A 27,027-nucleotide genomic window follows, 5' to 3' on the forward strand; every position below is an offset into this window, starting at 1 on the left:
GTGGATAACTTCTTCAACACTTATCAGAAAGGTTATATTATTACCTTTTTTTTTTTTTACAGAAGATAATGTTTAGTCATAAATCAAAAGCATTGCAAGTTTCATTAAGATATCTCAAAGGGTTGACAATATATTATGTAAGCAATTACTATATTGAAAAAGGCCAGTCATCTGTAATAGTTTTAATGAAACAAATACAGAAAAATTTCAAGACTCTGTGTCTTGATGTCTTATTTAAGGTAGTAATCAAACTCTTTTACATTAATAAGGCTTATTAATTCATTTCATAAAGACTTCTGAACATGGTTTGGTACTGCAGAATAATGGCTCTATTTGGGAACTTCATACTCCAAATTAGACATGAGCAAAGACTTGGTCCATGAAGAAATTTCAACAGACTATGAATTTCCTTTTAACAAATTTATGTTTAAAATACCATTTTAGAAAAATAATGAATGTTACCTAAAATACAAAAATTCTCAACTTTTAATATCAATATAGCAATGGCACTTGGTTGCACTGTTTCTACCTGTCCTCAATGTGCAAAAAAAAGTCCTACATCTTTTTCTATTCCTTGCAGTGTTGCACTGTTAACATTCAGAAGAAAGAAAAAGTTTTTTTTAAAAATTTACATTTTTATTATTTCTTTCTTTCATTATCTTTTCTAAATTTTAGTTTGTCTTGTGTGCATGACTTTTTTTTAAGAGATGCATATTCAGTTTGGAAATAAGTCAACATATTAAGAGGGGTTTATATAAGGAAGCAATTTATGATTTAATTTGCTGAATATTGCAAATTTATTGCAGAAAGGTTGCCATAATAAGAAGGTAAGCAAATGTGCTGTTGCCTACTAATAAAGTACAACATAAGGATTTTATGTTTTATAATACATTCTATTACAAACCAAATGTGTGGGAAATTAAGAGCATGTGGTTGACTCAACTTGTTTTGCGTTTTTTCACATGTACTTAAATACACATCCATCCTGAAATTAAACTAATTACTGAAGAAAAGAAGAAAAAAAAAGAAAAACCAGCCAGAAACAGTCTACTAGGGATTGGAACTGTTTCACCAGTGCAATAATGCATGTAAAATAGATTAATTAAGAACTGTTAAACAAGAGCTAACATGTGCATACAACAAACTGTAAATTGATTACCATACTGGTGAAATTTGGAGAGTTGAAAGCCAAAGGCAGGACGCATTTTGAAGTGTTACAACTACCGGTAATAACGGGTAAAGGTGGCCATGCTGGCATTTGAATCTTTGACTAAAAATAGGCTGACCTCTGGTGGTGGGGAGACAAAAAGGTGAGACTGATCAAAAAATGATTTAATCAAGGCACATTTCTGAAACGTTTTTGATTTTATAACAGCAAAGATTATGGAGAGTTTTCAAGTATTTACAGTCAGTTTATCCGTTCATGTCAAAATGTTGAAATGTACAATTTTTCCCAACTCTAAGAAGCCACTGGCTAAGATTACTGTAGAACCTGTCTTGAAAGACCACCTCTTGTGTCCAAACATTATGGTCTCTGAAGACAGGTGGTCTCTCATACAAGGTCACAATGCTATATAATGCATTGAGGATATGGTCCCTCAAGACAGGTGGTCTCACAAAGCAGTGGTCTTTCAAGACATTTTGTATTACAAAAAATCCAGCATTACTTGGCAATTGGAGTTCAAGTGCACGAAGGCGACTAGCATAGGTCTAGAGTTTGCACTGTGCATTTCATGCAAAATGGGTTTTACAACAGTACATGGTGGAAGAAATTATACCACCAACATATGCAGACATCTGTATAGGAGCGAATTCCCCTCAGAAAGGCATTGTTTAAGACTAGATAAAAATGAATATACCAGCATTTACAAAGTCTGCTTGCAAATTTTTTTAACTGGGCACAATTTAACAGCAAATATTGTTTCATGCAAATGGTTTTTAAGATAGTAAATGCTGGAGAAACTGAAAACACCAGGTATATGCAGACTGAACTACATAGGGGCAATGATTCTTCTGTAACAAGCATACCCACTTTGAAGGCCTTGTTTGAGAATGGACCAAAAATGGATACATTGGCACTTGAATAAGCTTTCTTTGCAAATTTTTGTGACAGCACAATTTGCCATTTCTCATTGCAGATCATTTTATTAAACCGGTTAAACCTTGTTTCCAGACTTTTAGATTGCACAGAAATTGTTATGTGGGTATAAAAAGACAATGCACATTATCACTCATGTCTTAGCCCTCCTTTGGGACAGAAAAGATGTGTCAAGACTGAGGATATCTATTTTGGCAAAAAATGCACCAATTTTGTTTTCAATTTCCTTAAAACATGCAAAACTGATGTCACTAAAAATTATACTGGTATTGTGAAGCCAATCTACAGATCCGACAGACTCGTTATTTCATGTGCAGTTACATGTGTGATCCCCATTACAAAATATGCTATACCATCATTGAAAAGAGACAGCATGAAATGGATTCAATTCACCTGCCATTATTCTTCCTCAATTAGTGATTTATTTATGACATTGACTGGTGTTTTCTGTTTGTTGTCAAGGTAATGGATAATAATAATCAATGCTTCCCTGCTTGGCAGATGAGTAATTGGCATGTTCAAGTAATTACTTTACCTTGATGTACTGGACGTAAAGCATCTAACTACAATCTATGTTGCTTAACTATGACAAACTGTGGCAAAGTATAACAGATTTTGCTATTTCTATTAATTATTACCATTATTCAAACAATATCTGAGACAATTAACTCTAATTTAATAACCTGAAATCTTAAAATATATTTGTTTTGCTGAATTCATAATGACTGCCCATCTTTTTATCTTTGTTTTGACAACATTTCCAAATAGTATTTACAATCTGGAGGTGACATATGAAAAGCAATACTTTATGGAGATTCTATGACACCTAAATACAATATCAGTACCGACATTATACAATTACTGACTTTCAAAGAGGCAGATTAAAAAATTTACCAACCCTAGAAAAACAGCTGCAAGCTGAAGTGAAGAAAATGTAACGTTTGTGGGGTTGATAAATCAGTGTATCAACTGAAATCAAGTTAGTAGCTAAAATCATCCAAACATCCTGACAATATTAGCCTGGTTAACAAGTCTGATTACGACTGGGTCAGAAATACAGGCTTTCAAATGGTATGATGCATTATATATCTTCATGAAATAAGCCTCTTCACTAAGTTTGATCAATTGCAGCCAAAACAGTCTTTAGAGTGGTAACAAGCTTGGCACATTACATACATGAGAACAAAATCGATATGTACAGATCCTGTACAGTATCAAAGTCATGCAAGATCCCGATCACATAAGCCTACATTCAGAGTCCAATCAAAATCTGAGAAGAAAAAAAACGACTTCCAAATGGTAACAAGCTCAGCCAATCAAATGCATGATCTCGTAATCAAACTTGTCCAATACCTTGTTGGCATAATTATATATTCCAAGAGTTTGACATCATAATCAGAAATATCACTTCCAGAGTGTTAACAACACCTGACAATTATTTAAATAACAGGATTGGATCTCACTCACTACTGAATCCAAGATTTTGATGATATAAGCCTGTATGTCAAGTTTAATCAAAAAGCCTGTATTTCAAGTTTAATCAAAAAGCCTGTATTTCAAGTTTAATCAAAAAGCCTGTATTTCAAGTTTAATCAAAAAGACCATATGTCAAGTTTATTAAAAAAGCCCATATTTCAAGTTTAATCATAAAGCCCATATTTCAAGTTTAATAAAAAAAAGCCCATATTTTAAGTTTAATCAAAAAGCCCACGTTTCAAGTTTAATAAAAAGGCCCATATTTCAAGTTTAATAAAAAAGCCCGCACTTCAAGTTTAATAAAAAAAAGCCCGCACTTCAAGTTTAATAAAAAAGCCTGTATTTCCAAGTTTAACACAAAAAGCCCTTATTTCAAGTTAATAAGAAAGCATGTATTTCAAGTTTAATCAAAAAGCTTGTCTTTCAAGTTTAATTTAAAAAAAGGCCAGTATTTCAAATTTAATAAAAAAAAGCCAGTATTTCAAGTTTAATCAAAAAGCCAATATTTCAAGTTTAATTAAAAAAAAGCCAATATTTCAAGTTTAATAAAACAGCCCGTAGTTTAAGTTTAATAAAAAAAGCCCATATTTCAAGTAAAAGTCCATATTTTAAGTTTAATAAAAAAAAATATTTCAAATTTAAAAAAAAAAGCCCATATTTCAAGTTTAATAAAAAAAGACTGTATTTCAAGTTTAATAAAAAAAACTTGTATTTCAAATTTAATAAAAAATATTGTAGTTCAAGTTTAAAAATAAAAAACTCCACGTAAAGTTTAATAAAAAAAAGCCCATATTTCAAGTTGAATAAAAAAGCACGTATTTTAAGTTTAATAAAATGCCCATATTTTAAGTAAAAGTACATATTTAAAGTTTAATAAAAAAGCTTGTATTTCAAGTTGAATAAAAAAGCCCATATTAGAAGATTAATAAAAAAGCCCGTATTTCAAGTTTAATAAAAAAAGCCTGTATTTCAAGTTTAATAAAAAAAAGCCTGTATTTTAAGTTTAATCAAAAAGCCCACATTTCAAGTTTAATCAAAACCCCATATTTCAAGTTTAATAAAAAAAGCCCGTATTTAAAGTTTAATCAAAAAGCCCATATTTCAAGTAAAAGTCCATATTTCAAGTGTAATAAAAAAAGCCCTAATTTAATTAATATATGTGGATCTGGCTCATTATTAAACTTGTCTGAGATCTTATTCATATCAAGAGATCTTATTCTTATCAAAAGATCTTATTCATATCAAGAGATTTTATTCATATCAAGAGATCTTATTCATATCAAGAGATCTTATCCATATCAAGAGATCTTATCCATATCAAGAGATCTTATTCATATCAAGAGATCTTATCCATATCAAGATATCTTATTCATATCAAGAGATCTTATTCATATCAAGAGATCTTATTCATATCAAAAGATCTTATCCATATCAAGAGATCTTATCCATATCAAGAGATCTTATTCATATCAAGAGATCTTATCCATATCAAGAGATCTTATCCATATCAAGAGATCTTATCCATATCAAGAGATCTTATCCATATCAAGAGATCTTATTCATATCAAAAGATCTTATTCATATCAAAAGATCTTATTCATATCAAGAGATCTTATTCATATCAAGAGATCTTATTCATATCAAGAGATCTTATTCATATTAAAAGATCTTATCCATATCAAGAGATCTTATTCATATCAATAAAATTCCAAGTTTGATCCAAACTGGACTAGAAATGTGGCATCCAGAATAGTAATGAGGTTAGTCAATCACATGCAAGACCACCTTCTTACATGTATTACCTTAATGACTAAGTCTTGGGACAGGAAAAAAAAGATGATCATTTTTGGTGTTCCAAAGCTTATATGCATGCAACACAATTTTTTTTTTAAAGTGTATCAACACTTAGAGACACAAAAATGTTAAGACAAAATTGGCAAGATCACCATAATATATGTCACACAGCAGTGACCAGCTCTTATTCAATTACCATGTCAATAAACTGTTATAACTATCATGAGTGTTCTTATATTTATTTTGCATGTGCATAAAATGAACCTAAAATAAAGTCTTCATAAAACATGGACTGCTTAGTTTACTGGGAGTCCTTACTAAAGTGTACAGTACTTAACACTGTGTATCATGCTTATCATTAATTACTGTCGTAAAAATATTACATGCATATTTTCCTTAATTCATTCTTTTCTATACCAAATTTCATTCTTCCAGATCACATTTTAGATCCACTGCTATTTACTTTGTTTCACATGCTCAAGTCGACTTACCATTATTCCACTATATAAATGATTCTACAAAGTGATGTAACCTATTATGAAAAGACATGTTTCATGAATGTTTATAAATATATAAGGCAAATAAGCCTCATGTATTCACGTATCTGTCATATATTCATTAACTCATTAACCTCTGGAGGTTTTTGTTGTTTTCACCTGAAATGTGAGTAGGAAACACATTTTGGGGGCTATTTCTGAATAAATCCTAATACATCGACTTCCAAGAGATTTTCCATTACCCTAATGGCTAGTTGTGTTAGAAACATAGAAACATCATTTTCCATTGGTTACTTTGCTTGTGCATGAACAGAAGGGTAAAAGTTTTTTTTGCTTAACAGAACCATCTTTTTTCCAAATGCCCACGTAAATGTTCAAGGTCTGTGTGCAGTGCTAAAGCACAATACTTGTCATCACCTAATGAAATTATACTCATTTAAATGGGTGAAAAATGATAAGAAAACAGAAAAATAAATAATTTTCTCTCCAAACAAATTTCAATTAATTTATGACACGTCCATCTAATAATTCATGATGTGATATGGATAATGGGACTGACCTAGTTTGATCAATATCAGCCCATCTGCTTTAATTCTCTTCCAGTCAAAATATAGATATGACAATAGGTAATATCATTTATACACTTGATACATGATACAATAAGCCCTGGCGAATTAAAATATTTGGTAACATGTAACCACTGACATTCACCAAAAAATTATATTTTTACAAATTGGCATTTCTTATCATAATGGGCAATTTAGGCAAGCATGTATCTGTCCAATGTGTACCATACCGTAAAATTTTGCTGATATCTGTCCAATGAGTTCCATATTGTACATTTCTGCTGACATCTGTCCAATGAATACCATATTGTACATTTTTGCTGACATCTATCTGTCCAATAAGTACCATATTGTACATTTTTGTTGACATCTAATGCAGAGGTGGGCAAACCACGGCCCGCAGGCCGCATGCGGCCCGCGAAGGGTTTTCATGCGGCCTAGGAACAAGTCATAATTTGCACTGACTCATTTTATGTTACTCTGTTTATCAAATAAATGTGCTTCTTTTGAAGTTTAAGTTTTCAAATATTAACAACATATTAACAACTGAAAATTAGATGTTATTTAGAAAAACGTTTTTCTTGGCTATTTCAAATATTAATTATCTTACTTAATGAACTATGCAGCCTGCGACAAGGTGTAAATTTGTGTATGCAGCACTTGCACTGAAAAGTTTGCCCACCTCTGCTCTAATGAATACCATATTGTATATTTTTGTTGACATCTGTCCAATACCATATTGTACATTTTTGCTGACATCTATCTGTCCAATGAATACCATATTGTACATTTTTGTTGACATCTGTTCAATGAATACCATACTGTACATTTTTGCTGACATCTATCTGTCCAATGAATACCATACTGTACATTTTTGTTGACATCTGTTCAACGAATACCATACTGTACATTTTTGCTGACATCTATCTGTCCAATGAATACCATGTCATACATTTTTGCAGACATCTGTCTAATGAGTACCATATCGCACATTTTTGCTGCCTGTCCAATGAGTTCCATATTGTACAATTTTTGTGACATCTGTCTAGTAAGTACTGTTATATATATTTGATCTGATTTATATTTGATTTAATTTATTTGTTTGTTTGTAAGTTTTAAAAACTTTTTATTTTTTAATTTCATTATATGTCAAGTAAAGTAATTTTGTTTTATTAAGAATTTGATATTTTCCTGAAAATTCAGTTTGACCTGACTCTTTTCATGAACACTTAATAACAGAAGCACAGTTTCTATTTTTGACTTAGTTTTTGACCCTGATTCAGAAATCACTGAGACAAGTAAACAACTTTCTATTTTTTTGTATTCGTGATTAAAATAATTGGTTTTTACAAGGTCATACTGGCAGTACATGATTTTAGATTGTAAACAGCCCTATTTTGCAATTCTGGGTTTTCTGAAATTGTGCAGTAGTTAGATTTATTAGTAATCTTCAAAGAGATATTTCTCAGTATGGGATTTTACCGAACACTAACCTCTTAATGCTGAGTGCCAAGTGAGGCAGCTGTTAGTACCATTTTTATAAGTTTTGGTATGACTGCTGGGGATTGAACCCATGACCTCCTGCATCCAAGGCGAACACTCTAACCACCAGGCTACCAGAGTGGTGAAAATGACTATCATAATAGGCAACCTAATATACCACATATTAATAACATATATACTTGCTTATAAGACAAGTCAAAGTACAAACTGCACAGACTCAGGTCTGCTGACACATTGTGTGATGGCAAATCTTGGTCTGTGCATTTTGTTAGGAGTAATAAAACAAACAGACCCCAATTTGTTTGAGCATTATGCTATGGCAGATCAGGATCTGTATTGTTTTTCAGTTTGAAGACCTATAAGTGAGTACATATGGTTTATCTATTATCTATATACTAATTAGCCAAGCTTTTCACACTTTTGGACCAATGAGATGTAATCTGGACATTTTGTTTCTTTTTTATAAAGCACTGTTACAATATGGCACTGTATTAAAACACTTTTGCTGTTATATGATGGGTATGTCATGGATTTCATCATAAAGCTGTTACACTATAAGGCAGTATCCTTACGGCCCCCGTAGACAGCATTATGGTGAGTACTGTATTAGCTGTTACACTATAAGGCAGTATCCTTACGGCCCCATGGACAGCATTGTAATGTGGGAGTACAGTATTATCATCATGTATGCTGAATAAATTCTGTATTTCCAAACAAGTTTAGATAAAGGATGGTAGATGCAATATGTCAATACTAGCTGCATAGGTTTTCAAATTGTCTGAGTGGATTTACTAAAGATAAACTATGTGTCACTCTGATGCCTTACAGCCCATACTGGTCTGAATCAAAGTGACAAAATTTTGTTTGAGGTACAATTTCATTATGACCTATGGCCATTTTGGTTCATGAAATTTTAACTATAATGTGGGAAAGGGTTGGAAACATGACTTTGATTTAACTTCAATCTGACAAATATTGAGAAAATAATTATGTGAAAATCATATGAGAGACCACCCCTTCTGCCAACAAAAAAGCGGTCTCTCAAGACAGGTGGTCTCTCATAGCAGATGTGTACAAATAGACCAGTTTCCAAGGTCCAGTTTCAGAATAATTTGAAGAAAAATAATCACAATCACTGTACATATATTCTAATCTTTATTAATAGTTCTTGCTAAAATATTGTATGCATTCATCTAAAATAAAATTATATAGCAATAGAGATATACTTCTATCATTAAACATGAAATCACATTTACATTTGAAAATCACATATTTTAGCATATGAAATTGTTTCTGAATTACTCGTTTTCCTTTACAACAACCTAAATTTGTTTTACCAATGTTTAAACTGCTATTTGGCAAGTGGTCTGCTATTTTTCACTTCTTTCAGTTACAGTAATTATTTTCTCCAGCCTTAAAATTTGTCTCTTTTTTAGTTGGAGGTTTGTCCATTGTTATTAAGGTTCTAGGTGTTAAAGTTATTAGTGCTCAATTGTAATATTGAACGTAAAGACGATTTTGACTGGGCGTGGGAAAATATGAAAAATTTATAATCTGCATTACATATCTAACAATTACTGAAGTAAAAAGAAACAATCTCATCCAGAAACACAAGCATTTACTCAGAGACAAAAGTCAATGGCTTCAGTCAAAGATGACATACAGGGATTAACTTGATAAGCAAAGTGTGTAACCTGGCCACACCAGCTTGATTAGATGACAGCTTTGTAACTGGGACATAATCACTTAACATCAAGGGGAAATAAAACAAACATCTCAAGTCTTGAACACTATCAATCGAATCCCCCAAACTATTCTCTCTTGCTGGTTTAATAGACAATGACCTTATTCACCCCCAGCAATACGGATTAACTCTATAAACAAACAATATAAGTGACCATTACGTCAACTTTGGCACTATAACGGCAATTTGTATATGTACATTAGCCTGGTTTATGGACTGTAGCATCTATCACCGGTAGCAACAATCCTTTTTATTTAAATATTCCTTTTTTGTTTGTTTTTGATCAGAACAATCATTATTAATCAAGCGGTTGTTGTAACAACTGATTACACATAGGTCAGTGGTGTCTGTCTGTTCTCGCAAAAAGGTTGTTGATTGGGATGCCGGGTCCTTCTATAAGGCCAGGAAGCAGGCTAAGTGCAGGAATAATTAGTCTGGTTCCCTGCTTTTTATGCTCCCTGCATTGCTCACCCCATACAATAGTAGAGAACAACGCAGGGAGCATACGAAGAAGTGAACCAGACTAGGTTTAGGACAGAAACTATAAAATACTATATGCATAGCTAAAAAATTCAGACATCAGTAGCCAGCCTATTTTTTTATTTTTTTCTCCCTTCAATTTAGAATGGTATGAGCAGTCATTTTTATGGTGATTAAATAAAGGTCAGTGGAGTTTATCGTTGTTTTTTGCATTGCAGTCGTTCATAGCAGTGATGAAATGCATATTTTGCCAAGACATCATGGTCGCTGGTTGTGTTCAGCAGGTGGTTGCTTATAACAGAGCGTTTAAATAATAAAATCGATCCATGCATTACGATTGTGGTCAGAAATGACAAGTGGTCGCTCATAGCAGAGGTCACTCATAGCAGTTTTTACTGTATAACAATATCAATTTTGTTTATGTATATTCAGTGATAAGACAAGTCCAACTGCAAACTAGATCTGCTGTCGCATCATGCATTGGCAGATCTGGGCTTGTGCTGTTTGACAGGATTAATTGAACAAACAAACTCGGGTCTGCAGGAGCATCATGCTATGGCAGATCAGGATCTTTGTCGTTTGGAGTTTAACTTGACATAATTGCACTTGCATTAAGTGGTAACTGTTGTGAAGATTTCCACTGGTCAGTAGATACCATGTGATCAGGCCAAGCTGTGTGTTTATTTCTGTATAAACTGTACGGAGAACTACTTCCATAAATCGAGTCATGTGCAAAGTAACTAATATAAACATGGAAATGGATGGCTTACACATTGCATGCCTCTAAAATGAGATAGACATGTTTAAGCTTTGATAGAGTATTCTGAAAATTGAATAAATTAATTTTGATGGAATCAAATAACATGTCTATTTTCTATTAAATAACATTCTTTCTTTGACTAGATTTGATAAAAATCTAGAGAAAAATAATGGCAGGCCTGTTATGCCAGATCTTGGACTTTCACTGCAGCCGGTTACAAATGAAATTACAACAATAGATAAATGGATAATGGGATTGGAATGGGGAGAGGGGGTTCAAACATTAACTTTACAACAAATGGATCCATAGTCCTACAATGTAAGATGCTAACCCTGACAGTTACAATGTGGGATAAGGGTGGGTCAGAAAGAGATCTCACCTATCCCCATGTCTTACTTCATCCGACTCTTGGGCCCCCATTACTATAACCATGACCGATAGTCTTAATTTCATTATGTAGCCTAACCTGTTAATGAACATGAAAATGGATTTTTAAAAAAGAAATTGGTTGCTCACGAGTCCAGACAATAATAATATTACCAAGTCACATTGTACTTGTGTAAGAAAGAATCAAATCCAAGAGTCATTTGTATCTCCAACAAAATACCACACATTTTGCTTTGAACATCAGAACACATGCCAATTTAGATAAAATATTAAGACCATGCTGTGGAATGTTAAAATCCTTATATCATCTACTACTGGTGGAACTGACATAGCTATCAAGCTGATGATGGAGAATCCCCTTTTCCAAAAATAGCAACGTAGAAGAAGCCCTGACATGCTTAAATAAGGCTTTAAAACTTATAAGCAACATCTTTAAAAAAAAGCCAACTAAAAAAAAAGAAAACTTAATACAATTATAAGGAATGTCAATTTTAATAGTTTAAAGCTTTTTTTCTGAGTTTATCATGGTATAAACTGTCAGGTACTGACACAGCTACATAACACCCCCTTCAGACACTATTTGCTGTGTGATTTGGACACTGACAAGTTTATACCATGACAAAATCATTATAAGCGAGTATATATGGTAACTGGTGATTATAAAGTTGAAATTGTCATGTGCACTTACCCTGAGCCAAATCCTAATATAAGTCGTACTTTCACTTTGTATGATACAACAATACCCAAGTTTTCTTTCTGACTGTTATCTGTAACTCTGGAAATGAAAAGAAATGGGAGAACTGCATCAAGAAGTGAATAAAGTTTTAAAAAAAATACCAAACGGAATATCCATGAACATTTTTGTACTGTATATACTGGGTTATCCTGGCAAATCAGGATCTGTGTTGTGTTCAGTTGGACACAGAGACCCCGTGTGGCCATATGGTCAGAGGCGCTTTCCATTACAGATCAATGACATCTCCCCTCTGTCCATGTGGGGTCAAGTCTCAACTCGGCCTATGTGAGTATATAAGAAAGCTAGCCAGTAACTTACTGTAGGTCGGTGGTTCTTCCCTCACCAAATATTCTGGCCACAATGTACAGCCTATCCTGTGATGAAACAAAATGGCATTAAACCCACAAAACAAAACGAGTTGGACTCAACAGATGGTAGATTACATTTGCAGCAATTGTTATGCTGTGATGACAGGCCTTGTTAACTTTCCACTCAATCAATATGTTGTGCATAAACTTTGATAATTAAATGTGTTATGTTCATCACAATCTTTTAATTATTAAACACAAAAGTCAGCTATTAAAAGGAATTCAAAGCACATATTTCACTGACTAAAAGTAATATCTGATTTACTCTTTTTTCATGATCATATTTAGCTGCCAGATACACTGAATCTTCAAAATTAGTTGCTTTGATTTCAGGAGATCCATTTGTGTATTCAATTTTGAGAACATGATCATGTACCGTAGTTTCATTCTGACACCTCTTTTGTTGCTGGTTATTACTAGGTTAGAGAGAGAGAGAGCGATAAAATCATATACAAGACACTATTCTAATTACCATTTATTTGATGGTTAAATATACAATAATAATAACGTATTTATAATTTTTCTTTATGTATATGACAAGATAATAATCTTTGTTTAATGAAATGAAATAACTGACTTCTTCCCTATTTGAGCCCCTGCCAGGCAGTCAATGATCCCAGCCCTGCTGATTTGCACATGACCTATATTGTGATGCAGTTGGAGAGTGGCAATTCTAGGTGAGTAGAGAATTTCCAGTGTGTATGTTCAAACGTTAGTAGGTGAATCCTACAATAATTCGTTTGAGAGACAGATGAGGAAAACAGGTATAAAATTAAATGTTTATCCAGACCACTCTGGTGGCCTAGTGGTTAGAGCGTCTGCCTTGGATGCAGAAGGTTGTGGGTTTGAACCCTGGCCGAGTCATACCAAAGACTTATAAAAATGGTACTAACAGCTGCCTCACTTGGAGCTCAGCATTAAGAGGTTAGTGTTAGGACTCATTTTTGGCCTGGTGTCAGGATAATGTGACTGGGTGGGACATCATGCTACATGTCTGCAGTATGATGCCTCAGTGCTAGAGATCTCTTTAAACTGCAACACTGCAGACATCGTAGCGATATGACTGGAAATTTTGTACAGCTATGTTAAAAATTTAAATCAAACACATATGCACATGTTTATCCTTTGGAAGAATATACATTTTTTTTCATCAAGGTTATCATTGACTGCATGACTGTATTCTAACAACTAAGTTATAGGGTTATTTCCCTGGAATTCACTCCAAGGCTTAAGTATTTATTTTAATTCAGTAATAAATATTATTTAGTCAATTTGTTACTGATTCTGAGTGTCACTCTAAATTAATAAAATATACAAATTACTGAATATTTACAAAACCGTGCCAAAGTGAAGTTCCTTGTTGAGACTGGTACTGTGTGATATTTTGCTATATGATCTGTGATGATCCTTGATACAAAAAAAGAACATGTCTAGGTCAATTGTATTTTTGTTTATCAATACATTCATTTTATATTGAATTTATTCTGAATAAATAAATGTAACAAAGAAATTGTCTATTTTTGGACTGCAAACCTATATAAGTGTGTAGGTTTCAAATTATCCAAATTGAAAATGATCTGATCTGGTGAACACTACTACTCTTGGCTGTTTCACTCCTGACTGTCACATGTTGCTTCACAAGAGTCCCTAGAGGGGACTGATTCTCTGCTGCATCAAATGACTTCCCAAAATTCAACATAAGAAAATTTCTTCTTTTCAACGGCTGAGTGCTGAAACAATCTCTGATATTCTTGAGTGCAATGATTTTCAAATGAGCCACTGTGACAGCAATACTGGGTGTAAGATAGCAATTTTAAAAAAAAGTGAAAATCCAATTTGATATTTGCACTCAATCAGAAGAATTAATCACAACATTTACAATAAATTCAATGTAGCAGTCATATCAGAGGTCTGATCAGCAACCAGATGTTACAATTACTCAAGAGGTGAAAACCCCATGTTGATATGATTTTCCATTAATGAGCATCAATAACAAGATTTTCAAGATGGCTGCAATGGTAGTCAAACTGACTGACAGAAAACACAATGTTGATATGACAGTCCATGTAGAAGAAACAGGGATAGATTTTCAAACATGGCTGCTGTGGTGGCCTTATTGGATATCAAACTGATAACAATTCTATTTTAAACCAACTAGAACTATAAGAAATCTTCCAGTGAAAACCCCATGCAGATATGACTCTCAGTTCAGGAGTAGTAATAACAAGATTTTCAAGATGGCTTATATGGCCACAATATTGGACGTCAGATCAGCATAATTTTTATTTAAGACCAACTAGACATCACAAGACATCCTTCAGCGAAAGCCCTATACTGATGTAACAAGCCATTCAGGTGGAACTGTGATAACAAGATTTTCAATATGCCAGCCAAGGTGGCCATAACTGATGTCTAAGCAATTCTATTATCATTTACAACCATCTAGACATCATAAGAATTCTGGTGAAAACACAATGTTGATATGACTTTCCATTCAGGAGGAGTGGGCATAACAATATTTCAAGACAGCTGCAATGGTGGCCATATTGAACATCAAATGGAACTTTTTTCCTTTAAGACCAACCTGACATCATAAAAAGTCTTTCAGTCAAAAACCACATGTTGATACAACCATCCATTCGGGATGAGTAGGATATCAGGATTTTCAAAATGCCAGTTGTGGTTGCCATACTGAATTTCTGGGTGGCACCACTTTTATGTAGGACCAACCAGACATCATAAGAATTCTGGTAAAAACGCCATGCTGATATGACTTCCCATTCTGCAAAATTAGCAAGAAGAAGATTTTTAATATGGTTGCCATGGTAGCCATACTGAAAGCCAGCTGTGCATCATTTAATTTAGAAAAAACTAGACATCACAAAAAGTCTTTTTTTGAAAACTCCATATTGATATGATAATCCACTTGGGAGGAGTACTGATTCGATTTTCAAGATTGCCCTGTGGCAGCCATATTGTGAGAAGAACCATTTTTATTTAAGATCCTCTTACAAAAACCATATGTTAACCTGACATTCCATTCAAGAGGAGAGGCGATAACAACATTTTCAATAAGGGCTGTAATGGTGGATATCAGATCAGCACCATTTGTGTTTAGGACCAACCAGACAACACAAGATGTGAAACGCTCATGCTAATGTTATTAAAAGTCAAGAGGTGTAGTTATAACAACAACTTTTGTGATTGGTCCAATTGTTAAATCTTGACATATTCCTGTAGACAACAGAAGCAACTGTCAGGTGCTCTACAGAGAGTAAACGTTTCTTCAACAGATCAATCAGGAAGAGTACTACAAGATGATAGGCATCAGGTATGTCAGGAGTACTACAAGATGACAGGCATTAAGTGTTAAGAGTACTACATGATCATAGGCATTATGTAACGAGTATAACATGATCACAGGCATTATGTCAAGAGTACTACATGATCATAGGCATTATGTAACGAGTATAACATGATCATAGGCATTATGTAACGAGTACTACATGATCATAGGCATCATGGATGTCAAGAGTACTGCAAGATCACAGCCATCAGGTATGTCAAGAGTACTGCAAGATCATAGGCATTAAGTGTCAAGAGAACTGCAAAATCACAGGCAATAAGTGTCGAGAGTACTGCAAGATCATCGTATGTGTTGACAATTACTTATAATAAGACTTGACAACTTTGGGTTAATTTCTCATTGGCTGGTGGGGTTTGAATGGTTCTCAAAGAATAAAGTAATTTCCCATTGAAAAGGCTAGGTCACATGAACATCGATTTTGAAATATTTATTGAGTAATTTGTCATGAGGGAGTTTGTTGTGAAATGTAATTGGAACGGAAAGTGTAAATAAGAAAACTGCAATTAAATTTCATTTCTATTTTGGAGTCAATCTTATTTCTTGTGTTCCTGTTGTAACATCAAGTCTGCAGACATATTTTATGATGTACTTATATTATTTGAGAGAAAATATATTTGTTTGGACTGTTCAGTAGACATAATAAATGCTCAATTAGACAATAATATTATTTTGGAACTATTGTGAATTATTCAAAGGAGTTCTGGAAAACACCATTTTGACAGTGTCACGATTCTTGGTGGACCAGTACATTTCTGGATTGAAAATTTAATTCATTCTTCTGTACTTTCAATTAACTTTTTCAAGTTTATTTTGGATTCATTTCATAACGCTGAATGTTCCTCTCACATTTTCATTTATAATTTTGGTGATTAAATTATCTGCTAAGTTTTACAAAACTTATTGGTTTTGCTTCTTTCTCTTACTTAGTTTATGACCACAGTTGTAACACTGACACACGAGGACAGGTGTGTCCTCTTTTAAGTTGGCAATCAACCAGCACACAACTATGGAATTATGAGATAATTCAGGGATTAAGTTTGTTGCTGGAAATTACATAAATTCCATTATAATGTTAAAAATTATAATTTGTTAAAAATACTTTTGGGTGCTTGACAAGCATTTCACATTGGAGAAAAATGGTTGCCTGGAATTAATTTTGTATCATCGTAAACTCCCAAGCAATGGATTTATTTCGCTCCTATTGATGGACATATTAATCAAGATACCTACCATGCACTATCAGTGAGGACATTAAAAAGCAAAGAATACTGAACATGTACAGGTATATTTATTTTCCAAAGTAGTTTCCTTGGCAACAAACTTTTATATGCTAAATAAAAAAGATCCTGATTTGCTTTCCAGACAAAGTAACAAGAACTGGGAATTTCCTTGGTGACAAACTTTTATATGCTATCAAAAAAAGATGCAAGTTTTGCGTAAGTTTAAGAATGCTTTGACTGCAATTAAAGAAAATTTTGCATTTCATATTCTTTATTTGACTGCAAAATCTGAGCAGTTATACATAAAAATGTTTTTGAATCATTTCATACATCCTGGTGTTAAATGTCTTAGACTGATCCCACAAAGTTCACAGTAAAGTCTTAAAGAAGCAATATGAAGTAGAAATTCTGCATGTAATAGAAAGAATGGGCCCTTAGAACCAGTCTGACCCTTACACTTACATTGTTGAAGATGCCAAATTTGTGTCTTCATGCTTCAATTTGCCATCAAGGGCCAGCCCCCTTTTGTCTCTGTTGTTGGCAAGAAGTGGGGTCAGGTGGTACACCTTACAAAACCCTGTCTGACTAGGCTGGATGGGAAAGCCCTCTCTGCAAAAAATGAGAAGAAAATTCCTACCATTTATACTTGCTTATAAGACTTATCCAATTGCAAACTGCACAGGTCTAGATCTGCTGTTGAACCAGCAGATCTGGGTCTATAACGTTTTTTTAGGAGTAGAACAAAGAAAACAGACCCTGATCTACAGGTACATTATGCTAAGGTAGATCAAGATTTCTGCAGCTTGACTCAATTTATAAGTGAGTACATATGGTAAATGACATTTCTAAACAAAGCACATTAACAAATAATAAATGTGACAGATTTTGCATATGACAAAACTTCTTTGATAGAAATGTGCAATTACACCCCCCTCACTATAACACCCTTCATTATAACATGGTTCCTGTAATAAGGCAGATATGGCCATGGAACACAATTTATTATTCAGTAGAATAATACACCTCTCTATAAGGTGACCTCACTATTAGGTAATGTTCTCAATGGGTCTCATGAATGGCATTATTATGAGGAGGGATTGTATTGAGTACTTCATTATAACACAATCTCATGATAATACAAAATACTCCATGGCTCTCGAGGAGAACACTAAAACGAGGAAGTACTGTATCAATGTACGTCATTATAACATAATTTCACTACATGGATGCATACTGCATGCTCCCATGGATGGTGTTATAATAAGGAAATACTGGACGAAATTCACATTAATATTACCTTTTATTTCCTTGTATCCCAGTAACTTTTATAGAGACAATAAAAACGAAAAACAAAGTAGGTACAGTGTACTGTACTTCTGAATTTTGTTATACATGAAGACAGATAAAAACAAAAGATTTCCTTTAAAATATTTACTGCAGCAATATCCATTTGCATACTTTTATTTAGATCAGGTTAATTTATTTCACATTTTCTACTTGCACAAGCAGGCGTTCAAAGGAAACCAAGTAGTCTGGCCATTTTTCCCTAAACAGTTCATAAAGAATTGCCATCTACAATTCCAGAAAATTTCATTTAAACAGTTTTCTGAAACATAGCCTCTAATTATGATTAGAACTTTCTTCCATTTTTATACAGATCAGTCCAAGCCTAGAATAAACAGGCTTTATTCAATTCAGCATCACTGAAAGTACTTGCTTGACAGATGCTTCATTGTACACTGTACATCAAAGAAAACCACAAATGTTTAGTCTCCTTTTCCATCTAATCAGTCACAATCAGGGGTGGTGATCAGGTGCTAGAAATAAAGCACACTATTAAAACTCAACAGGAGGATCTAACAAATTATTTCAGAGTTATATAAATTATGCTGCAAGGAGGGGGTGGCAAAATAACAGAAACTACCTTTGATACTCAATTATAAGTCAAGTCCAACTGTAAACAGCACAGACCCAGATCTGCTGCCTTATAATGTGCAAAAAGATCTGGATTGGTGCAGATTACTAAGAATAATGAGTAGAATAAATAACACATATGCTGTGGTCAGCAGGTGCATTGTACTATGGAAGATCAGGATCTTTGGTGCTTGATGACTTATAACTGAGTATGTATGGTAGTAAGATAGGCCATTTGATGCCTACTGAATCAACATCTCAAAGACTTTAGTCAGTCTGACCTCAGTACAACATATCACATGATGAACATCAAAAAATACAACATTAATACAACACAGACATGTATTAAATGTATACTGAAATATTGTTCAATTCTTTGTCATTATAAAACCTAATTTAAAATAAATAAATTTGTATTAATCTTTCACCTGGCAACATGCACTTTCCTATGCTTATTTAACACTTTTTATATTGCTCTTTTATCAACTAAGCAATGATCGGTAAGTGGTATTTGTTTCATTCAAAGAGCCATAAACATAGTGTTATGGTTCAATATCAATAAACTCAATAATTCTGCATGATACATTTTTTTATATAAACTGGATGGAACTCACCAGAACACAAATCCGGCTGACTTTGAAACCATTACAAGAAATGGCATTACAAGAAAAGAGCATTGTTGTTTTTTGTCCATTATAACTTCAATTTTACAAACATGAAGTCAAAAGTAGCCATTAGAACACTGGCTCTCCCCCACTCAAACACACACAAACACTTGCAACTAAATTTAGCTGTTGCACAAAAATAAAATGAATACAATTTCACATCAAGTGACCATGACCTTTGATCAATCACAGACTCAATGGTATACTGCCCTTCCTCTACTGCAACAAAATACAACTATTAAACTGATAAAAATTGGGTGCATGAAATCTGAGGAAGGTGTACTTGTCATTTGTCATATGAAACTCAGAATGACAACTGCTAACTCCAGTGATCTTGACCTTTGACCTCTAGGCCCATGAATCATTTGGAACATGCCACTGCCTATCTGCCAACTACCTAGTATGTAGTTTAATGGCAAATGGATCCATGATTTATCAAGCTGAAGCCAAACTGAACTTCCATGATACAATGGATGCTCTTTTATAACAAAAGAATATCTGGAATTCAAGATGTGAATGCAGAGTTTTGAAATCATCTCTGACATCTTTGAGCAAAACCGTTTTCAAATCAGCTGCAGCAGTGAGCATACTGGATGTAAAATCTGCACATTTTTAATTCAAGAAAAGGTACATTTTGGTGAAAACCCCATGCCAATATGACGACTACCCATTTATCATTAGCTGTAACAAGATTTTCTTGGTGGTCATCATGGCATCCTTATCTGATATTAAGACTGGGACCATTTGCATTTGGAACCAACTAAATATGATAAGAAGTCCTTAAGTGAAAACCCTGTGTTGATATTACCATAAATTTTGGAGGCATAACTAATACCACATTTTCCAGAAAGACTCTAAAGTGGCTGTCTAAGTCAATATGACTTTACATCTAGGGGTAGCAATAACAAGAATTTCAAGATGGCTGTCATGATGGCCATATCTGAACATCAGACTGGCATCATCTTCATTTAGAACCAGTTAGGCATCATAAGAAATCTCTAAGTGAAAACTCATGTAGATGTACGACACCCGGCTCCCATTTAGAAGTAACAGTAAAATTTGGAAGAGGATCACTGAAATGGCCATATTTGATGCCTTAGTAGTGATAACAGGATTTTCAAGCTGATTGCCATGGTGGTCATATTAGACATGATACTGACACCAGTTTCATTTAGGACCAATTATACAGTGGGATAAATATATGTTAAGAATTTCATGGCAATCCTTGAAGTAGTTTAGGTGGAGTAGTGATAACAAACGTATCCTAACAGATGGATGGATGACAGATAATAAATGACCATCCATAAAATTCTTTTGGTCTATGACCAGTAGAGCTCAAAATTATGAAAGTTTTTGACTGTCCTGAAGCATTTCAGAAGATGGTGGCTGAATAGCTAGAATGCTCGACTCACAACCAGAAGGATGCAGGTTCAAATCCTATTGGACCAACCTGTGACAGCTTCCATGTAGTGGCCCTGGGAAAAACCCTTTGGAGGATATTCATAACATTTGTGTATTGCTGCACTTTAAAACACCATTACCATCATGTTCTGCTGTACTATAAAACATCATTACCATCATGTTCTGCTGTACTATAAACACCATAACCATCATGCATTATGTACTATAAAACACCATAACCATCATGCATTATGTACTATGAAAGACCATAACCATCATGTATTGCGTACTATGAAATGCCATAACCACCATGCATTGTATACTATGAAACACCATAACCATCATGTATTGCTGGACTATAAAGCACCATAGCCATTATGTATTGCTCTACTATGAAACACCATAACCATCATGTATTTCTGTACTATAAAACACCATAGCCATTATATATTGCTCTACTATAAAACACCATAACAATCATGTATTGCTGTACCTAAAAACACCAAACAAACAAAAGAAAATTTATGTATTTTAGGTCTCTGTCTTTACATGTGTGTTTCTTCAGCATTAAACTAAATCTGAAACTAGCTTTCACCATGAGTTCGAACATGATTATAAGTTATGACAAGCAGCTAAATTTTATCTACATTTGTGCATGCATAGGTAGGTGGGTATATAATGGTTGGGTTTTGCTGAGTAAACATGGCATGGGATTCAAGTCGTAAAAATTGGAAAAAGTAATAAAGAGATAAAAGGAAAGCAAAATACGTATTTAGATTACTGGCATCACTGGCAGATGATTTTGATGATTAAAAAATGACTGAACTACAGCACATGGCTCTGATAATAAAAATAAAAAGCTGTAGGAGTAGCAATAGTAGTTGTTGCTGTAGTACTTTGGACATTCTCTGGGACGGATAGTGAGTAGGTTAAGAAAGTCTGTATGTAGTTGTAATGAGACAAAACTACGTGGGAAGGTGCATGATGTATGGATGGCGATGCATGGATGGTTGATACAGCCGATTCATATATATTTTGTGTGGGTATCAATATCAATAGGTATGTGATTTTGTTAAAAAATTACCTTTTTTCTCGGCGTTGGTTGTACCTGTAGTATATATTTTCACTTAAGCAAAAAGACCTTTACGGAAACTTGCAATTTGTGGTTTGATGTAACCATGAAACACATGAGAAGAAAAAAAGACCTAGAACACCGGAAATAAATGTGAACTTGCACACAACAAAATGTTTGATGGAAATGGAATAAAAGAAATTGGTGAACATAATTAATGGATAGTTTCTGGCCTTGTTAGCAATCATTTCTTTAAGCTGCATGCAGAGCCTGATAAGAAAATGTCAGATAATTGCTATGCTTCACTTCACTGCTAGGGTATATTCCAAACATATAACAACGTGATCAAAAAAGTTGGTCACTAAGATTTTTCTTCTTGGTGAATATTAGCCCTTAAAATGAAGACCCTTAATTAGGTTTCATGACTGTGCAGGCAAAAGCATCTACAAAGTGAGGTTTAACTCAGAAACTTGCTAAAATCTCAAAAAAGTATATCATTGTGACCTGCTTTTGCCACTGGTAAGTAGTATCTAAACACAATCAATTTATCCATCACATTTCATCACTGAATATACAACAGTGTATTTGAAAGAGTGACAAAAGGAACAATATTCCCAGATGGGGCTGATGTGAGTAAAGTTTTAAGGCAATTCTTCAAATAGTTTAGGAGGAGTAGTAATAACAAAACTTGTGCTAACAGATGGATGGATGACAGATAATAAATGACCATCCATAAAATTCTTTTGGACTATGACCAGTCAAACTAAAATCAAAAGATGCAATGCTACTGAAAACCCTCAGGCTCAGATTCTACAGGTTGCTACTGGCTACTGAAACATGTGATCCTGAGATTGCTCATCTGGCTAAGGTTTGCCTAATAGCCAAAATGCAAGAACAGCTAGCAGCGAAATCTAGTAGTAATTCATCAAGAAGAACTCTGGGTCAAAAGGGTGCTTTCTCTAGAAATTTCTTCCGACGAATTTGATTAATACTGTTTCATGGTTTCTTAAGTTTTTGTACCTTCATCTACAATTCATGGCATATCAGCATCATTTGCCCAATAATGAAAGGCTTATATGCCAGAATGCTCTCTGTCCAATACTGAAAGGCTAATATGCCAGAATGTTCTCTGTCCAATACTGAAAGGCTTATATGCCAGAATGCTCTCTGTCCAATACTGAAAGGCTTATATGCCAGAATGCTCTCTGTCCAGTTGATCACATTCCATCATTCACACTCACTTTTCAAGTTGGGGTAACACACACCAAAAGGTACATCATTATACATACATTATGGAGAACACTGGTTTGAATTTTTTTTTAAATTCATACTAAGCAATGGCAATATATCTTTCAACTTTCAAAGTATCTACCTTAAAGCGAGGCCCAACATCATGCATATGAAGGTGAATGCAAAAACAATATTTGGATGATTATAGTAAAACTGTTATCATGTTCAATTTTTTCTCTCCAAAATTAAAGCTGATTTTCCAGACCTAGAACTTGTATCACCTGTTGCAATTCTACTCTTGCTACTTACCTATAATTTGGAAGTAATCTAAACTCATAAGACAGAAACTGAAGGTCTAACCTTTCATTGAAAACTTTTAAAATTTAGCACAAATTTAAAATAGTTACCACCAATAGCTTCATAGCTATTTTGATCCTGAAATTTCAGGTTTGACTGAAGATAATAAAAATGGCAATATCTCTACTGTAACAAGCAACCATGATATCCTTCCTTGCCATTTTATGTACCATGTATTAAGGGTAGTTATTGTACTGTGTTCTTCACTTGATAAACAACTAAAATCAAAACTCCCATGAATAACACATTATATGCCCTCTCTGTGTTTAATAGATCTGTATGTACAGCAGTTAACTTAAATTTCTGTGCAGAAACCATTTTTCTTCTTTCAGGCAATATAACCTTGACCACTGACCTTTTGACCCAAAACTCTAAAGGCATATTCCTCACTCTACATGCAAGCCATTCACAAAGCTTTGTCCAAGTTTCTGACATAGAATTAATATTATTGTGTGAAAATAATTTTCTTCTTTCAGTCACAGTGACCCTGACCTTTTACAGCCAATTAACAGGACTCTTCTGAAACTCAAGGGAAGCTATCCACAAAGTTTGGTAACTGCTGAAGGTGGAGAACTTGAGTTATGGTGTGAAAGCCTTTTACTTCTTTCAGTCACAGTGATTCTGACTTTGAGTTTTTTTTTAACCCTGAAATTTGATAGAGTTCTTCCTTATCCCAAGGGCAAGCCATCCAATATTTATAACTGGACATGATGGACAACTCAAGTTATTGTATGGAAGCAAAATTGGTAACTGACATACATATTGACAGATTATAAGGTAAAACATAACATGCTTCACTGTATGGAGGGCATATAAATATAGAAAGAGAAAAAAAGTAGGACAACTAAATGGTCATGTTTAGTTTAGAACAGTAGCATATTAATCACACTGGTTCATAACACAGATTATATATTGCTAGTCATCGGTGGTATTTAGCATTTTGATGTTGGTATGCCAGACATATCACTAAGAAGACTCTCACTTTTGTAATGATTGACCAACAGACATGAATTTCCGTACTGAAAATACATGCATTATTTCACAAATCATTTAAAATCTTATTTTGTTTTGTTTTCTTTTTTTATACTGAAATGAGATCTGAGTTCGTTTGTGGGGTAGATTTTTATTGATCACTGATTATATAGCAGAGGGTTATAAGGTGAGTGCGCTGTATTTGATGGCAGAAGGACAAAATTGGTACAGACCAAATGGCCTTTTTATGCCAAGACAAAATTGGTACAGACCAAATGGCCTTTTTATGCCAAGACAAAATTGGTACAGACCAAATGGCCTTTTTATGCCAAGACAAAATTGGTACAGACCAAATGGCCTTTTTTATGCCAAGACAAAATTGGTACAGACCAAATGACCTTTTTATGCCAAGACAAAATTGGTACAGACCAAATGGCCTTTTTATGCCAAGACAAAATTGGTACAGACCAAATGGCCTTTTTATGCCAAGACAAAATTGGTACAGACCAAATAGCCTTTTTATGCCAAGACAAAATTGGTACAGACCAAATGGCCTTTTTATGCCAAGACAAAATTGGTACCAACCAAATGGCCCTTTTATGCCAAGATCCTTCGTTAATGCTTTGATGAATTTTTTAAATTTTTTTTATAGTAATGGCAGGAAGTTTGTTGCCAGATTTGCATCATTCATTTGTACAAACTTGAATGTCTTTCATAACAGGATTTTCTATTGTCAAATTCAATTGAAATTTGTCCTGTGTTTTTCAGAAGCAGTACCAAAAAGCAATTTCTGATGGATGTATGGCAGACACAAGGCCATATTGTATGCATACATGGAATTATGGCCAGGTAAGCTGCTATGATGTGGATTTGGTTTGTATCATATGCAGGTGGATTCCAATGGATAATTACTTTATAAGTTTGTCCTTCTTACTGAGAATGTAAATAAATAAACTATCCTTAAGTGATAGAAATATTCATTAAAAAAAATGCAATTCTGTCAACAACTGTACACGAATCAATATAGAACAATGGTCCCTCCATTTTAAGGCTGTACCTTTTTGCACAATATGGTAAAGCGGTCCCTCCTTTATTATAACATCCCTTCTGCACAATGTAGTACAGTGGGTCCAGGATCCCTCATTATAAAGCCACCCTTTTTTGCACAATATGATTGAATGAGTCATCCTTTATAAAGCTACCCTTTCTGCACAATATGGTTGTGGGTCCTCTTTTATAAAGCCACCCCTTCTGCATGATGTGGAACAATTGGTCTTCTCTTAAAAAAGCTACCCATACCACACATTATGGTCCAGTGTTTCCTCTTTTATAATGTCACCCCTTCAGCACAAAACAGAACAATAGAGCACTTTGCCCAGCCTGTATCTCATGCAATAAAAAATGGCATCAAATTCTTAGCACTGCTGCTGCCACTCTTGCTGCCATCATTGCCAAATTGTTATATGTGTCTATCATCTAATGGAGGTATAAAAAAAAAACTCAGAAGTAAACACATTTTTCCCCTTCAAAACATAGTCTAGTCACATTTATCTGGTATCTGCGTTTGCTTTAATAAAGCATCCCAATAGGGAAATGGTTTTTAAATGTCATTATCCAACATACTTAGTGTGAACGGTTTGTGCTAGATAGCACAAATTAGAATCTATGAACTCGTTTTTAATCCATAAGTTTTATGCTTAGCACAATAAAAGAATTTTGACTTACTCGCTTTCCATTTCTGCTACTGTGCACTTGTATTGGGCAGTGGAAAATAAACATATGTCAGCAAACTGGCGCACTGTGTGGAAAAGATGCAGGCAAAAATAAAACAGTGAAGTAAGATACCATATATAATCACTAGTAAGTTGAGTCCAACAGCAAAACTGCAGACCCAGATCTGCATTGCATAAAACATCAGCAGATCTGGCTCAATGATTTTGTGAGGAGCAAACAGTAGAATGAATATAGACTCTAATCTGCCAAAGCATTGTTATGTCAGATCATGGTCTACGCTGTCTGCAGTTGGACGACTTGTATGATAGTATATATGATAATAAGAAAATCTATCAGGTGAAAGCTTAAAAATAAGTTAAGCAAGTACTAGAAAAAAAGACATATGTGAATATATGCCTATAATTTATAAAATGTGCTCATAATTAAAAAAATTACAACACAGTAGAACTGCAACTGACTTTACATTATCGACAAAAATACAAGACAACTCATCTGACGGCTCTGTAGCTTTTCTTTCACTTATTTTTTTAAATCATTTTTCAAATGGTTAACAGAAGTCTAGCAGTTTCATACTGCTGAAAACCATACTTTATTTTGATAAATCCATTTCTCAAAAGCATCCAATTATTACCAATGGTAAAAATCTCCATCAAACAACTGAAACAATTTTCATATAATCAGTGATA

The 27,027-nt window shown here is 33.9% G+C and overlaps 1 protein-coding gene across 6 annotated transcripts in view; it reads right to left on the reverse strand.

The window, feature by feature from the left end:
• The window catches only part of LOC149800067 (beta-arrestin-2-like), a 247,941-nt gene that overhangs the window by 38,152 nt on the left and 182,762 nt on the right, over window positions 1–27,027 (reverse strand). For 5 of the 6 annotated variants that reach the window (XM_089959623.1, XM_089959621.1, XM_089959624.1 and 2 more), the window contains 4 exons: window positions 26,333–26,405; window positions 22,061–22,084; window positions 17,459–17,605; window positions 11,994–12,080 (listed from right to left, as the gene is read on the reverse strand). In XM_089959623.1, coding sequence (XP_089815749.1) covers window positions 11,994–12,080; window positions 17,459–17,605; window positions 22,061–22,084; window positions 26,333–26,405 — 331 coding nt within the window. The remainder of the gene's footprint in view (window positions 1–11,993; window positions 12,081–17,458; window positions 17,606–22,060; window positions 22,085–26,332; window positions 26,406–27,027) is intronic. The other variant, XM_089959622.1, reaches the window with a different exon arrangement.

Source organism: Sinohyriopsis cumingii, chromosome 5 (genome assembly GCF_028554795.1).
Source record: "Sinohyriopsis cumingii isolate HCF-2022 chromosome 5, ASM2855479v2, whole genome shotgun sequence".
NCBI classification, from domain to species: domain Eukaryota; kingdom Metazoa; phylum Mollusca; class Bivalvia; order Unionida; family Unionidae; genus Sinohyriopsis; species Sinohyriopsis cumingii.